Genomic DNA, 17,270 nt, shown 5'->3' on the forward strand with positions numbered 1-17,270 from the left:
CGGCAGCTCATGGGTGCAGTTGAGGGAAAAAAAGGGCTCATTTGGGGAGGGATGGAGGAAGGAAAGTAAAAAGCTGCTGCCTTGCTGGCACCGTGCTGAGGTGGGCCCAGACTTTATGGCTAATCTCAGAGCCAGCCTTGACCAGAGGTATCAAACATATTTTGGTTCACGGGGAGAATGATGGATGGAAGTTGGTGAGAAGAGACAGATAGAGAGATGGGAACACAGAGAGGGTCGTTCTTACACACCTCACACACTGAATAGAAAGCTGTTCCCAGGACTCACCCCTTAATCACTGGACTCACCACACACAGATTCCTTCTGTTTGTTTTTTTAACCCTATTTTGGCCCCTTCAAGTAGCTCAAATCTTTACACCAAAGTCATAGACTCAAAACATGGACTCTAGTCAGACTTAAGGTAATAAATGCAGGACTTGAATTATCTTGGCCTGGACCGCTCTGATACATGACTCCCTAAAAATGTACCTTGAGAAAATAAATGTGAAAGACACAAGCAGGCTTTGTAAGGGTGATTACTTTGCATATTTAAATATCAGGTCTATGCAGTTACCTTGCAACGTGTGGCTTGACTTGGACTTGTCTTGATTGACATGACTGATTTTAAGACCTGAGACTATTAAATATTATACATAACTCTACCTGGACATGATACTTGCATTTACAAACACAAGACCTGCCTTGAAAACTGCTGGTACAAGAGTGACAACTTGACCTCAGCCTCCCTCGCTAATACCATTTATCCATTAACACAGGTGTTTTAAATGCGGGTGGACCCGCTAAAACTAGGCGATTGCCCACTTTCCTAATGCAAGCAGACTCAGGTCTCTGATCACAAGCAGTGCAGTGCAAGTGAAGACAGAAAGACGAAAAGAGAGATAGAGCGTTCTATTTATTATTATTATATATATTATTTTAATATATATATATATATTATTTATTTTTTTGATCATCACTTACTTTATAAGGCTGACTATACTGTATATCTGAGCCCCTGTCTAGACCTACGGCTTGTCTCTAAAGACGTGACCAAAATGGCTCTACATTAAACTGCAACTTTAATGTGGAGTTTTTTTTAAAGAATGAGCTTTGTCTGTGTGTGTTGTAATTACTGTGTACTTATGTAAGCTGCTGAGTAAGGGCTAACATAACTTCATGAGCTTCCGTAAAAGACAAGTCTGCTCCTGGTAATGCACAACAAAGTTAGACAGCGATTGTTTCCTCCTGCAAATAAAAGATGAAAGTTTTGCATTTTTCAGCTCTTCATAGTGGACCGACTGGGGAATACTCAGGAATATTCATCTCGCTCCACAGAAACATATTTGACATGCCCGAAATACTGTGCCTCCTACTGTGGCAGGGAGAGAGATCCAGAGCCAAACAGAGTATCACCTATTTTATCATGCAAGGGGCCCCTAAAGAACCGGACCCACATTCCATCTTGATGTTTTGACTCAAAGTTTAAGAACCCCAGCCTTAGATAATTGCTCAAAAGCATATGAGCACTTTTTCAAAGCCTGGCCTGCTGACACTGCCTTAAAGAACATCTATGCTAATCGGATCGAATTGACCACTTTGATCTAAAAAATATATATATATATCAAAAGGAAGTCAGCACCATGGGAGGTATTCAGAGAAGAACTTTCCCTCCGAGGTAAAGGATGGAGTCAGAACAAAATGCAGCAGCCAAGGTTTTTGGGTGGTGGGTACACCTGGCAAAAACACAGCAGATATTCTGCACTATCTGCACACTCACAGACAAGCTACTTTGCTGATGTGGAGACACCAAAGGAGTAAAAACAGTTAGGAGGCCTTGAATAAACCCAACCGAGGAAACGAAAACCCACTTCCGTGCCTTGTTAGGTCGGTCTCAGCCCACAGTCCAGACTTTTTTTGCTCTGTAAGTGAAAGATTGTTTTGGCTGTCAGGAAAAATTATTCTGCAAATCAAACAAAGGCTTGGAATCCATCTCAGAGAGGTCTACTGATGTGGGATCTGAGACTACAGTGATGGTGAATTCTCCTTAATGCAGGCACTGAACAACACCGGGCCACAAAGGCAAACAGTTCCACAGCATGGCATTCTTTAACTGTTGGTGTCTCAGCAGCACATAGGAGCAGTTGGGGATATAGTGCCTTCTTCAGGGGAACTTTAATGGTAATTTCCTTCAACAAAAAAAAAAACATGAGTGAAGACTCCACGGCACAGAAAAGCAGCCTTTTTTCTATCCATCTTCCATCTCCCCACTTCCCTTCCCTCCTACACAGAGTTCATCAAACACAAAACACAGTATGTGTGTGTGTGTGTGTGTCTTCTCGCAATGAGTTCCAGACTTGCAAGGCCAAAATAAAAATCCTATCCCCCCACTCGTCCCAAGCCTGGTGGGGGAGATGTGGGTGGAGTCTTTGGGTGAGGCTTTCTCATAAAAAGGATTACTTGCAGCTCAGGATCTAAATGTCAAACTATTTCAGAAGTGAGTTGAACACACCCAAAGCCCTTATTCTCCAATACGCCACATGTACTTGTTGTACAGTTATAGTACTCAAAAAGAAGAATACATCATTTGATACATTCAGGTTTTTTATACAAAAATGATGATTCAGCCAGGACAATTGTGCAGTTAACCCAAGAAAACCACTGACGAATTGTAGCACTGTAACCTTTTAGCTTCATGAGCACAGGAAGAGGATTCCTATGTAAAAATGGAATATATTGAATCCAGAGCTTCCAAGACGTATCCTGTGTACTGCAATGGTCTAATATGGTTAGGGCTATATGCGTAGAGATCAGCTGAGTCATCTGAATGTTTAAACAGCCAAAACATAGTCTTCTCGGTTCACAGAAACACTGTGGCTAAGACCAATTATTGTTGCAAGAGATTTCTCTGGTTGGTTCCTTTGTCAGCAATATATTCCTGCTGTCCTCGAGTTCATTCCCAGCCTCTCAGACAGTGAGTGAGATTGTTGTGCACATTTTAACCCATTGCGTGCACATGTTTGTGATGGACAAGTCAAAAGGAGCAGAGATGTTTGCTTGATTTACTCATGCAACAGTCCAAAACTCAAACAATATTCATTGACAAAAGGAGAACGCGCTAAATCCTCAAATTTCATAAGGCACAATCAGTGAAAGGTTGGCATACATTGATAACAAAATAGATATTCTTCTATTTCTTCCAAAGTAGTTTTTTATGTGCACTGTGTATGTGATCAGGCCTTGAGGAGGCATTTTGTGTTTAACTCTTACCTGGTAGGAATGGAATGATCCTGCGCTTGGGGTCTTTCTGGCCTCCTTCCACTGGGAATTTGTCCAGCAATTCCATCTGCAACACACACCGCAATTAATTAAAACTTATTAGCACACAAAGCATTTACAGTCAGTCACACGTACACATAAAACATACACTTAACATTACACACACACACACACACACACACACACACACACACACACACACACACACACACACACACACACACACACACACACACAGACACACACACACAACAGGATAGCTGAGGCTGGAGAGGAAGGCTTCACATTTTTTTACAAATCAGCAGTTCCTACAAGGAATTTGGCCAATAAAGGAAGGCCTGCCAATGATTAGGAATGTCCTGAGCAGATGGTATGGTTTTTCCCCTTTACTTCATATGCTGCTGCAGCAAAAGGCACCAGTGACATAGTGGAACATTTCTGTTTCCATAGCGTTCAAAGGCCAGAGAGCAGTGTGGTTTCTTACATCTGATGATCCCCATTTCTCTTCCTTCTCTCTCTCTAGTTTCCACTTCAACACGTCACTCTCGGCCACATTAAACTATAGGTTATGTTCCATCATTTTGTCTGATATCTTCTTTGTTCAAAAAAATTTCTGTTTTCAGGTATGGTTGTTTACTCCTGTATAAATAAATATTGTGCATGTGTAAGTCCATGCATGTCCTCCATTCTCTCCATACAGCTGTTTTCTGGGTAGTGGCTTAGTGGTTAAAGCTGAGGCCAATAAAATGACACCTGGTCATATTGACCAAGACACTCCAGTGCACTTTCACTTTCTCTTAATGCACCTGTCTGGCAATGGATCTGCACATGCTATTTATTTATTGATCCTTCCGGTACTTGAGGCAAATCACATGAAACCTAAAGCAGAAAAATGTAGGGCAATGAAAACAAATACTTGTAAATACAATTTTGAGAGAGAAGAGGTTGGACATTTCTTTGATGTTGCGCTCAAACCACAGCATCCAATACTTAAAAAAAAACAAGTAGAATACTCTCATATTCCAACACACCATTTTCCTAAATGAAAGGCCAGTTTCACATTAAAACTGAAAACCTTCAATATTTGATACACATCATACCAGGAAACCTAGTTAACACTTGATACGGATGAATATTATTCTCACATCTAAGAAGACGTCATCAAACCACATTCACTCTTTAAAAAGAGGACATGGTGTTACTGATGGTCTACAGATGCAGTAAGTGCTGCACCCATGTGTCGGTTACTATGTCAGGGTTATCTTATTAAAAGATGAATACCATTTCCAATTCTGTTCTGTTCAATGTCAATCTGATAAAAAATGATACACACACCCATCAAGGCTGTGCTCAGGAGAGGCATTTGAGGGTCAAATCATATTATCTCTCCAAATATTTAAAGCAGGGATGTTTGTCATCCCCCCATAGTGATAGACCTCCGTCCGTACTATGACTGGAAGAGACTCATTTCTAGAATATGCAGCTCAGGAAAGGTTTACCCTATAAGGCAACATGTCAGATCTCACAGTGATGTCTACGCATCCATAATTTGTCTTTTCTAGATACTTCTGATGTGTTATGTAAAGGCAGATTGTGTATCTGGTTCAGTGATCACACTCCTTCTTTATACATTGAAAAGCATCCAGCTTGCAGTCAACATAAAACGTAACTGACTCCAAATATTGAATAACTGATGGGCCTTCTCTGATCCACCTACTCTTCAATCTAATTTTATACATGTGGGGGCATTGAAACATGAGCCATGTGCATCACTGTGAAGGGCGTGTGTTTTGGAGGGTGCTGTACTTTATCGACTCACGAGAATACTTTTGAGCTTTGATAATCTATTGAAGTTCTTAATGGGCGTTTTGTAATGTATTAGAGCCCCGATACTGCTATTTGCAAAACTTTTTACAGTGTGATTATGTCGTTTCTACAGCAAGTGTTCTAAGAATATAAATGAAGTTGTTGAAAGCTGTCAAAAATTGAACATTTGTAAGAATGAATAACTTGATTGAGCCAAAACTAATAGAGGGAGAGGCAGGGAGAGGAGCGATATTAGGTAGGGTTGTTATGGGAAGGGCAAAGACTTGTGCCAAATAGTATATTCTATTATTTCCAACGGACTACCACAGTCTTGTCAGGTGCCAACGAGGTATTGTTGCCAAAAAAACAATGAGTGGCATATAGTTATATATAACAGCCCCAAATCACTTCAGTAGACAGATGTTTGGTACTTTTATATTTTGAGAAAAACACAAGACGAAATAACTTTTTGACTGCATGACCTTTCGCCAACAGTTATTGGAAATTACGGGGGAAAACAACATAAAACATATGGCACTAGAGCCACAAGTCTGACAGCTCCTGGATAGATGCAGGCATATGGGAGGAGACATGGCAGTCAGATAAAAGGAAGACATGTAATGTGTGTTAAAGCATAAAAGGAAGCCTACAAATGTTGTTACAGAGAAAGACCATTTTATTTTGCTTCCCTTTATATTTTCCCAGATTCTTGATCATATTCTATGCTTCTTATTATCCCTTTGTGTCAGTTTGACAATGTTGTGTAACAGCCTTATTTTTATACAAAAAGAATTTCACAATGCTGATCTGTAACCCCCCTAATCAGCTTTGCTAGTCCTAAATCTTCAAGAATGCCCCCCCCCCCCCCACCAAAAAAAAAAGGAAACTGGCTCTGCAATCTTAAATTAGTGTGTTTTTGACGTTGGACTGAATCAATCTACTCGACCTACTTTCCTACCTCAAAAGGACATTCCATTTATTTTTCCCTGTTTTTGTTTTCCCAATAACATTCTTAAGTTTCATATCTCACAAAAACATTTGCTTTGGTTCTAATTATTATACCATGAAGCCAAAGAACCGGCTTTGAGCTTGAATTTCAGGATGGCAACAGTTGCACTTAAATGACTTCTTATTTCCTCTGAGTGCTAAAGCTCAGCATCATAAAGTCTAAGCCATTATTTCCCTCGTTAAACTAAAAACACTGAAAAGGGGGCAGAAAAGTGCAGCCCTGAAGTCTCTTTGTCTGCTATGTGAATCATAGTACTTTAGTCCTTAGTCTGGTAACATACAGCAAAGAAGGAATTCAGAAAAGGTCAACAACAACAAAAAAGCTCACAAAAAACAAACTTAAGAGTAGGATGTTTCATCATTGAGACAGTTCCACCTTAAGAGAGACACCATAAGCAAAGAGACAGGCATACAGAGAGAGGGAGAGAGAGAGAGAGAGAGAGAAACACAGAAGATCCAGTACCCCACACACTGTAATTGTTCCCATGTGTCTGACTGTGAGTGCAGACACACCCAGTCTCTGTGTCTATACTCTAAACCTTGTATCTACACTCTGTAATCAGAGCCACTCAAACAAGAAGAAGGCATCTGGAGAGAGTAAAGATGTCTCTTGAAAATACCAGTTACATCATGCACCCAACATCAAATATTCATGCTCTACAGGCATGGGGAGATGACAGTCCAAGGCGGAGCCCCGTCAAGCTCCATGTGACTTTCCAATGCTATTCTGAAGTATGTTATTCTGAATTCTATCCAGCAAAGTTATTTTCTATTGGATGCAATGCAATTTCACATTAGTAGTAGTACTATATAGATTGTTATAATGACAGATATATTAAGTAATATGTGGACATCTCCCAATGATTACATTAAACAATACCTAGACAGAAATGATAATTTGAGTCTGTGAACGTATCAGTTCTGAGTGTGTGTACTACGTATATCCCTGTTCTAAAGCTAACGCTATCAGGGTACTCACAACTGTCAAAAGATCAATTCACACACAAAACTGCAACACCACTATTTTCCACCACTGACTGATTTGAAAGTACCACTGGCTCATAGAGATATTGTTGTAATAAAAAATAAAAAGAACCTGCCAGGGAAGTTGAATAATGGAGAAAACTACAGATACAGTTTCTTAATTGTGCTGTGATGTGTCAATGTTGATTCTAACACAGAAATACCAAAACAGAAGTCTAACACATTTCAGTCATTTATTGACTACATACAATAAGACTAACAGTCCTGCAGAGGATGTGAGGAATACCAAGAACAAACCTTCCCATTGTCATATTAGCTCTATGTTAATTTCCCCTGGAATTTTAAACTCTCATCTCATTGATCAAATTCTTGCTGGACATAATCCTCCAAATGGCGATAATTTGTCTAGTCCATATCCGCTTGAAACACATCACCAGCCTTCAAATGAAGCACTAATAAAGAAGATCAGACTCTGTTGAATGAGTGTATAAAAAGGACAGAGAACAATAGCAGCTCTCTTCCCCACACGCCTGTCTCTGTAGACCTCTGATTCTTTTACTCAGTCCACTATACATTCATGCCTGAGGTCATTTTTAACCCTTTGTACACAACCACACTGTAACTGAAACATGCTATACATTTGTGGAAGGCTGAGCTGTAAGTCCACTTACAAAGAAGAAAGAACAAAGAAAGCATCCATGGGCTATGGTCCACAGTTTAACATACTATACAGTATGACTGAATGGTTAATCCATTTCAAATCAAAATTGGTATTATTATACGTTATTCATATTTTAAAGGACCAATAAATGGATGCTTAATCAGATTATGTTTGGTTTATTGCAACTTAAAATGGAGACATACATGCATGCACACATGTACATGCATGTGGTGGGAATAGCAAGTGGGTTCTTTGGTGATGTTGTCTCTCAAACAGCCATCTCAATAAGCCATTGATTTAAGTCTACCTTAAACATGACTAATTCAGATCAAGGCTAGTCATTTCACAGACAATTGCAAATCATGCTGGAAAATCCCAATCAAGATAGTTCAATAACAGCAACTCGCCAGGGAAGTATGAGGGTGAAAAAACAAAACAGAGCTCCAGTTTCTTACTTGGCTTTCTGGGATCATATGGGCTACGCTGCTGAGAGACCATTTCCACCCCAAACAGACATAAACAAACACATTTGAAAAGGAACATTTTAAAATAAGTGTGCTATAGGGATTTATAGCTTCAGAGGTTTGGTATTTTGTATTAATTTCATTCAATCCAGAGCATATGCAGTGCATGAAATTGTTTTTTTGACAGCACACTGACAAATTGTCATTGTTTTTTGAATATGCAGTCCCCACCACATGGATTCCAAGAAATATACTGTTAACATTTTATTTTGAAAAGGCCAAAGTCATTGTGACCGACTTGAGCACATTGTTGCTTGGTGAAATCCACACATCAAGCAGCCCCATTGCTCTGAGCAAAACAACCTGCCCCCCTTTAAAACAAAATGTTTCTTGATTAACCGCAGATAGAAAATATGCCACAGCTGTGCAACTATGAATAAGCAAGAACAGATGTATTTGATTTTAATTTAAAGTGTAAAAGTATTATCCTGTATCCAGAGCGACTGTGATTCCTGGAAGTCTTAACTTGTGAGGGTGACACGTGTGCAGCTGCAGCATGGAAACTGTTCGCAATGACATGGAAATAAATTTACAAAGCCACTAGGATGACCCCAAGGGAAAGAAATATCTTCACTTTCCATCTGTCTGAAGCAACAGATCGCTCTATTTTTGTTCACCATTAAAACACTGAAACAGAAAGGGGAAAATCCATGATGCATGTTAAAATGCTAATTGCTCTTTTCATTGCCTTATTGGACAATTTGCAGCACCAAATAAAGCACATAGTTTGCATTACATTAATTGCTATTTCGGAGTAGAAGTAACAACGAAACTCTGGTTTGGGTGTTGCAAGAAAAAGATGGGTGAGAGAAGTAGCAGACATATCTTGGTGGAGAAGAATAACTGGCTCTTTGTCAAGCATTCTCAGGAGGTGCATTCTATTAGACACGCAAGGAAAACCATAATAAGACAGAAGTTTGAGCCATGATGTCATTTGTGTTGCATAGCAGACTATGCATTTAATGTAGTGGACTTAATTCCATACTATTTTGGTTTATCACCTCCATTAACGGATAAAGTATATACTTTGATCTGGCAGAAGTATCATTACTGGGCAATTTGGTGCCACAGAACTTTATTCAAAAAGCAAATAAGCATTACGGTAATATTTATCTTACAACAGTCTATGTTTTTTTTAACCTTTTTATCAGGATCAGTAATGCTCAACACATTTTGTTCAGGATGTTATGCTTCTTTTTTTAAATAAAGGAACATACTGTAACTGACAGTAACTGTTAAAATATGTATGTGTGGATTTACACAAAGATAACCAAGCAGGTCTGGAACAATACAAATTCCCGTCATGAATGTATGTCATCATATTAAAGTCAGACTGAGTGCGTACAACACAGTCTGTGGTCAGTGATCACACACAAAGAACAGCTGCCAGGAAGTGGTGAATATCACTTCCTGTCTGGCTCTGAGGGTTTTGGAATGACCACACTTCATGTGGCATGTCTTTTTCTTTTTTTTTTTTTTTTTTTTTTTTTTTTTACAGGATTGTCTTTTCTCTGCTCATATTAACCCCTCCTGAATCAAAAAAAAGGTCAACTGCATCAAGCTACATAATGGGAAAGAAATTGGCAGCATAAGATGGGAAAAAAAGCAAAAAATTAGAGGAGCTGGATGACACAGCTGGGCCTGATGATGTCAAACCACTGCCGCATTCATCATCATAGTCCAATGTGTAACAAGTCAGAATAACCTTCTAAAAATATAACAACAATCTACTTCAATTAAATTCTTCAGAAAAAGGCTGGCACAAAAAACCACGTATAATCCCTATATCATACTGAAGCTGAGGAGATTTTAAGCATTGTAACCTTGCCACTTTTCGGTGAGAAATACCTCAGTGTTAAGAAGGCTTATAATGCATCAATGCCAAACCTAACGGCAGATAAGAGATTGGCTTGTTATCTCTCCTGCTGGGTTTTTATCTACATCTCCCTCACAAGTAAGAGCCCACCCACAGGCTGTCAACAACACCTAACCCAGGAAGCAGCTGAATGGCAACGGGGAATGCCCATGCTGAAAATATCTCACGCATGCACGTCTGACTCCATGCCAGTTTATCTGATACTGTAGGTCTTTAGTGATGCAGTCATTTGTGCTGATGATAATGTATACGTACATATATGGATAATATACTGTATGTAAATTGTTAAAAATTACGTCCTGTTATTATCAATACTTGTGGATGTTTTCAAAGAGGCAACAGGAGAGGTTGTGTGCTCGCAAGCGGACAACTACATCATAATATGTATAAAACCTTAGCAACAAATATTATTATGACTTTTAACTATGACTGAATTTTCTAAGTCCTAAGTAGCACTGTTAAATCATTGTTTATCACTAATACACAATATCTGCAATATAAATGTCTTTGTGTACCCTTCCAGATTAGCCATCATTCTTGTCTCTTTTATGAAGATGCATTATTGTGTGCGTCAATACAGACCATAGTAATTCATTATCAAGAGGGACAGGAGTGTGTGCAGGAGGAAAGAAGTTATTTGACAATAAATGTTGCTGCAGTTCTAACTTCTAACTGCTCAATACCCCTGAAAATGTTATCAGTGAAGAGCCGACCAGAGCACATACTAAATGTTTTCTGACAATCTGTGTTACACCACAGAGATTACTGTTCATAGTCAGCCATTCATTTACCTTGGCATGTCCTCAACATTAATAAGGTTCTGTGGTTATAAAACAATCATGGGTGTGATATGAACTGATTTATAAGACTATTGGCAGGTTTCAAACTAATGGAATTAGTAATAAAATTGTTCACATTCTTCTGGTTAACATTCATTAGCATATTCAGAAAAACACCTCTGTGAAGCAATACAGTTCTGTATTTCATTGCTGGTGCTTTTGACCATCCTAATCAATTAAAAGGAATTTAATCCAATTAAGGTTGACAGTGTGCTTGGCCTAAATCGACTATGTGCTCATTAAATAGGGGGTTGCCTTCCTGGCTTTCCTTGAGTCCATGCTAGCTACATTTAAAATGTGTCCTGGGCCCCAGATCCATTACCTTCGAATGAGGAACTGAAACTGGGATGCTAATGAGATTTCCCTCCTTGTGCAACACACACTGCCAGCATGACGCTCAAGAATGATTCAGACATTTCTGTGGTCAACAGTGCGGCCTTCGCATTCATCTCTGTCCTCGATTAACTTTGTTGGGATATTTTCCGACTACTCTCGCAGAATATAATGATCAGTGTCATATGGGTGGAGGAAACGAGAGAGCTTGGATACAACCAAACAAGGTCTACAGCAGGGGAACAGTGGTGTAAGGAGAGAGTACTTCTATTCACTTAATGCCAGTCTTTAAAAGTGCTCCGAGGAACTTTCAGTTTGTGTTCATTCTTGCACCCCCCTTTTGACAAAAGCGGTAGTGTTTTTACCACGCCAGCTGTAGTTCCTGGGTGAGTGTACCCATAACAAAGGCAAAGAGCAAAACTATATACTAATAGCATTCTTTGCACTGATGGTCTTGTTGGCTGTTACATGTGCATTTATGATCATCAAATTTCAAAAATATTCAAAAGTTCCTCGTAGCACCTTTAATGGTAGGGGAAATTTGAACATGTTACACATTTCCTGCCCCCGAAAAAAACACGCAACTGCACACACAACTTCCACTAACACACGCTCAAATGTGCTCACCTGCAGGTCAAAGAACTTGCTGTAGCGTCTGTAAATGATTTCCGTGCTGCCATCGCTCCAGGACACTTTGATGATGTAAACCTAAGAGAAGCAAAAGACACAAAAATAACAAACAGCCATTATTGTCAACCACCTGGTATCCCAGCCCCCACACAGGAACCCATCCTGACTCATGCTGCCAGTAATTGGCAGTGCTATGAGCAGGAGGAAAAGGCAGGCAGACATTCATGCTTGTGTCAAGCAACCTCAGCTGCAGTCAGCCAGTGTCATCATCCGTTCACATGCAAGCCATAGGGATATACTATTATTACATTTCCAATTCATTTTGCATCAGTTCCTGCTGAAGAGGAAGTAACAGGAATTATCCCGTATGAATGCAGCGGATTTGACAATATGTTCTCTTAAAAATTGCACGTCTTTAAGAAACATTGTCGTGGTGGTAAGTATTGCGATAAAGAACCTAAGGGGTAAAGCCGCAATGAAAACAGCAATTCAATAGCATAGAATAACATCTCATTTTGAATATTATGCAGAGTGCCTATGCCTAAACACCATTAGAATACAGAGATATATTGGTGTTCATTTGTATTTTTTTTTAAAGTTAAAGTTAAGTTAAAAATACTTTATGTATATGAAACTGTACATTTCATCATTCAAAAACAGTAAAAAAAACTGTAAAAAAACAAAAAAATCATAACACGTCTTAGCAAAAGTATCTAGCCATCAAGCCTCATCATTTCAGCCAAGGGGAAACAGACACATTTCTTTATGTTGTACTCTAAAGTAGAAGAGGAGACATGAAATGGGGATGGTGATTGGAAACTCCCTGGTAGTTCGCCGGATCTGGTTGAATGCTGTTGGCCGCACTCCCAAACCTTTGCTGGCCTCACTCTCTTACAGGGCACTAGAGTCAGAGATGGCCATGGATAGACCAACTACACAAGCTATACAGGCCAGCAGCATGGAGGCTGTCTGCATTAAAACAAGTTTACACTTAATCCAAATTTGGTTGTGTGTGTGTTAATGTAAACCAATGGAGGCCCATCTCAAAACTAATATGCACATAGGGAATGTTTTCAGGATATTGTCTGTGATCAACTAAAATACACAACATGCTCAACCAAAAAGCAAAAAAAAAAAGTGTTTGATGAGCTTCCTTGCTACATTACTACTATACAAATCTAGAGAGGAAGAAAGGGAAAGCTATATATTTAGCTATAAAAGCTCCTTTAGTCAATGAGACACTAATAATGGCAATAAAATGCTCTTATATCAGTAAGTCTCTGCGGAATGGGATTTGTCGGAGTGTTTTACTTCTCTGAAATATAGGTTTAACTCTAAAGAGCAGAAGAGCTATGAACGGCTATTAAGTACACCCCCCAGGCTCATGGTAGATTTAAGGGGACCAGGACTGCATGTGTTAGAGAGAGAGAGAGGAACAAAACAACATGGGCTGCGCCAGAGAGCACACAGACAGATGGAGAAGACGCAGGACCTCAAGGACTTCTCCGCCCTTGACCACTAACACTCACAGCGGTATAAGGTCTGTTGGTCCCTTATAGGTGGAGTCAGCCATTCTTGAGAAAGCTTGTTGTAAAAAAACAAACAAACACTTTTTTGTTAAAATCAGTGAATATCTCCTCACTGTGTGTGAACTGTAAAAGATCCAGTGTTAATACACAGCCTATGCAATGTAAAACGGACATGTTGTTAGCTGTGGTGTGCCCCCTTTGTTGACCAGTTTTCAGAGCCTATAGGCAGTGTATTAACACTGGATTCACTTTTAGTTCTCACACAGTACAGGAAGTGGACCATGAGGAGATATTCACTGAATTTGACAAAGACTGCTTTTGACAACAAGTGTTCTCCAGAATCGCTGACTCCACCTTTAACCAAGGCATACTTTTTTACACATAGCAAACCGACATATGCATACGCGCGCACAGCACACACACAGTCAGGCAAACAACATGTACACGGAACTAACACGAACACCTGCTGAGGCCTTGGCAGATCGAGGCTTTCACTGTTGGCTCTCTACCTGATGATGTCATATGTGATACTTTAATACTGACTGTGTGTGCACTACTGCAGACAAATTCACCCACATGCATCAGCCACTGCTCGATTTCTGTCAAGAATACTGAAAGCTCCATTGTTTCCGAATTGCAGAAAAGGCCAGCAATCGGGTCTTTGTCTGCAGACATTCTTGTCTCCCACACAAGCTCTGCATTACATGTGGGGAATGATGTTGAATCCCAAAAAAAATATCCACATTTCTTCTCCTTCCCTCCCAACTTTACCAATGTCTCTTTCTGGAACATGTCCACTATATTGGCTTGGATACCACATGGCAATAGAGATAACATTGTTAAGATTATCACAGCATCATCACGTGACCTCTCTTATAGCCTATATGGCAGGATGTATCATCACTTTTAATGTCTCCATGACACTGCAGAACTAGAGCTAGTCGATGTTAAGGAGTCTAATATCAATACAATGTGTGGCTCAACGATTCAAACAAAGCCCTTAAAACCTAAATGTAAACTGTACAATGTAGCCTTGCATAAGACAAAAGTAAAGTTATAAAACTGAATAACACATGACATGATGTAATGTTTTTGCCTTCTGCTGCCTTGTTCAAACATTGCCTTGTGTTCAATGTGATGACCTTAAAAAACTATGTTGGCTAAGTACTTCCTGGTTAACAGTGCCTGTAGGTATTTGTTTTATCATCTTAAATTGGAGAGCCTGAGGCATGACAAAGCTGGGATGCTCAATTTGAACTCTGTCTTCACAGGGGATTAGTCCCTGACGGTTTGTGGACTGAATTGATTTGCCCATTAAGATGTTTACTGGGACCTTCCACTATAATGGCACACACTTGGCAGCGGGCATATAGGAGAAGCACTGTAAAATATTGTGTTAAGAGTGACTGCCTACTCTTGTAATACTAGCTCATGTCCTACACCTACACAAACAAATAGGCCTACACACTATTGTAATGATGATAGTCACTTGAAGGTATGCAGACTTCAGGGTCATAGGTCTCCAGATGAACTTGAATGCTCTTTAACGGTAACCAAACATACAAAACTGCCCACAAGTAAAGTAAAACAAAGGTTGCTGGTTGGATCTCAGAACAACACAGAGATGAAAATGGTTAATCCAACATTACAGACTGATTCTATGGTAAGATGAATGTCAAGCTGAAAAACACTATGGCTACAAATTTAAAAAACGAAACTATAATTATAAGGCATTCGTCGATTGTTTCCTATGGATTGTGGGGATAGGCTTCATAATAAAATCAACAAGTCTAACTGTTCATCTCGGCTGCTCTGGTTAACTGTAATTTGACACTCTCTTTGTTTTGACTTTACCCCACAGGAAAAGGGCGAGGAACCCACAAAATAACCTCGACATGTTGCTGTCTTTAGGTAGCAATAATACACTGTTGTTGTTGCTGTGATAAGTGAACGGGGGGCTTACGTAGTGTTTGTTGGGATTTCTCCTCTTCTGGACGTCTTGCACTGTTACTTCGTGCACGGTGCGCCGCGGCATGATGTCTTCTTCTTTACAATCTCCTTTTAATAAAAATAAATATTTGTTTTTCTACGAGCGATCAAACCCGGTTAAGAAAAGTTTGCGACGCTTCTTTGTCATCCGCGCCAATCAGATCCACGGCCCCTGAATGCAACAAATGCTTCTTTATTTCTCCCCGTAAAGCTGTCTGTCTAGGTCAGCAGCTCAGGAGCCAGAAGTTAATAGTCGGTCGGGTTCTTCTTGGTCTCTTTCTCCCCCTCCTCCCGTTCTCCTTGTGCCTAGTCCCGTCCGGCTGACTGCTCCAACCAAACTCCCAGCCTATCCCAGCTCGCCCACTCCCATTACAGAGCGACTGGGACGTTTCATTTCATGCTGCTGCTCCATGGACCAACCCCTCTCCAGCGTCACAGCAAAAAAAACACAGTCTGGCTGTTGCCGATCACTTCTTCAGCCACGGGTTCAAGTCGTGCACGTTTAAAGCTGTATTAACGTTAGGCTTCTGGGCGTGATTTTTTTTAAATCCACATGTAGGAAAAACTTGTTCATTTCATGAATCCATAAAATGTACACATTCGAAAAGGGGAGTGGAGAGTGAGGCAAGGCTCTATTTAAACTTTGATTTGGTTCAAGGACACCTAAGTTTGCATCTTGTCATACCGCCTACATACTGTAGCCTAATTTTACTATAGCTATTTTTGTATAGGCCTATAATATAAGACAGCTATTTCATTCTTTAAGATGATAATAGACCTACTTATTCCTTGTGACCTTCTGTCAGCTCTCTCCATGTCCTAAATGTGTATTTGAAAAGCCTATGATAAACTGCAACTAAGTAGCATATGTATGATATAAAAGTCAACAAGCCACTGTTGCAATAACTTTCATACAGTTGAATTGTTCGTGCTCAGTTGTTTATTCTCATATCACTTTACAAAGTCTTAGTACAACTAACATAAACACAAAAGCTGGACGTTTGCTATTTATCTTTTAGTTATCACATTATTCCAACCACATAGCCATCACTTGTGCATATGGATGCATATGAACTGCTTTTGCCCACCACAGGTTTCCTGTTAACAGCTAGGTAAAAACATAAGTCTGTGTATTAACAGTTCTAGTGGAAAATGTAAAACTTTTGTAATGAGATGCTGTTGACTCGTGGTGACTTCATCACATGATATCCTTGTTTGATTGTGGAATGATTAAAGTTGTGCATCTAACACAACTGTAAATGTGCTAATTTTAGTCTCAGAAAAGACTTTGTATTTATTATTATAACCTTTATATACCTAGGTAAGTCTAATCTTTGTAACTATACAATTGTCATTGTTGTCTCCCTATTAACATCACCGAGGGCTATAAACTGTTTTTAAAATTTAAAAGTTTATTTTATAGGCCTATAGCAAAAAGTTGATACAGTTAACATGTCTCATATTATATATGGTTTGAGATTTGACTGCCAATTTTGTGAAACGACAGCTCCATCTATTGTTATAGTGTAGTCATTACATCAATACTGTACATGTGGCAGTTTATTTTAAAACTTCCAACTGGGTTATGCTGGCAGCTGGTATATAAAAAAACAAGAACAATCAAATCAAAAGAACAATTGAAAGAATGTATTGCATCATTCATACAAATAAATCAGCGAGGGGAAGGGGAAAAGTATGCAGGAGTCATAATTATTAGATATATAATTATTTTATTCACGATAACTTTCTAAAAGTACATGGCAATCAGCAGAGAAATATTATACAAAAAAAAAAAAAAAAAAGGCCAGAACCATTTAG

The 17,270-nt window shown here is 39.4% G+C and overlaps 1 protein-coding gene across 1 annotated transcript in view; it reads right to left on the bottom strand.

Moving 5' to 3' along the window:
- The window catches only part of sh3pxd2b (SH3 and PX domains 2B), a 37,209-nt gene extending 21,424 nt beyond the window's left edge, over positions 1 to 15,785 (bottom strand). The window contains exons 1-3 of the mRNA XM_080041658.1: positions 15,427 to 15,785; positions 11,932 to 12,012; positions 3,265 to 3,340 (exon numbers count right to left, since the gene is read on the bottom strand). Of these exons, the coding sequence (XP_079897784.1) occupies positions 3,265 to 3,340; positions 11,932 to 12,012; positions 15,427 to 15,498 (229 nt within the window). The 5' untranslated portion in view covers positions 15,499 to 15,785. The remainder of the gene's footprint in view (positions 1 to 3,264; positions 3,341 to 11,931; positions 12,013 to 15,426) is intronic.
- Between the last annotated feature and the right edge of the window lie 1,485 nt (positions 15,786 to 17,270).

Source organism: Ammodytes marinus, assembly GCF_949987685.1.
Source record: "Ammodytes marinus genome assembly, chromosome: 14".
In the NCBI taxonomy this organism is placed as follows: Eukaryota; Metazoa; Chordata; class Actinopteri; order Uranoscopiformes; family Ammodytidae; genus Ammodytes; species Ammodytes marinus.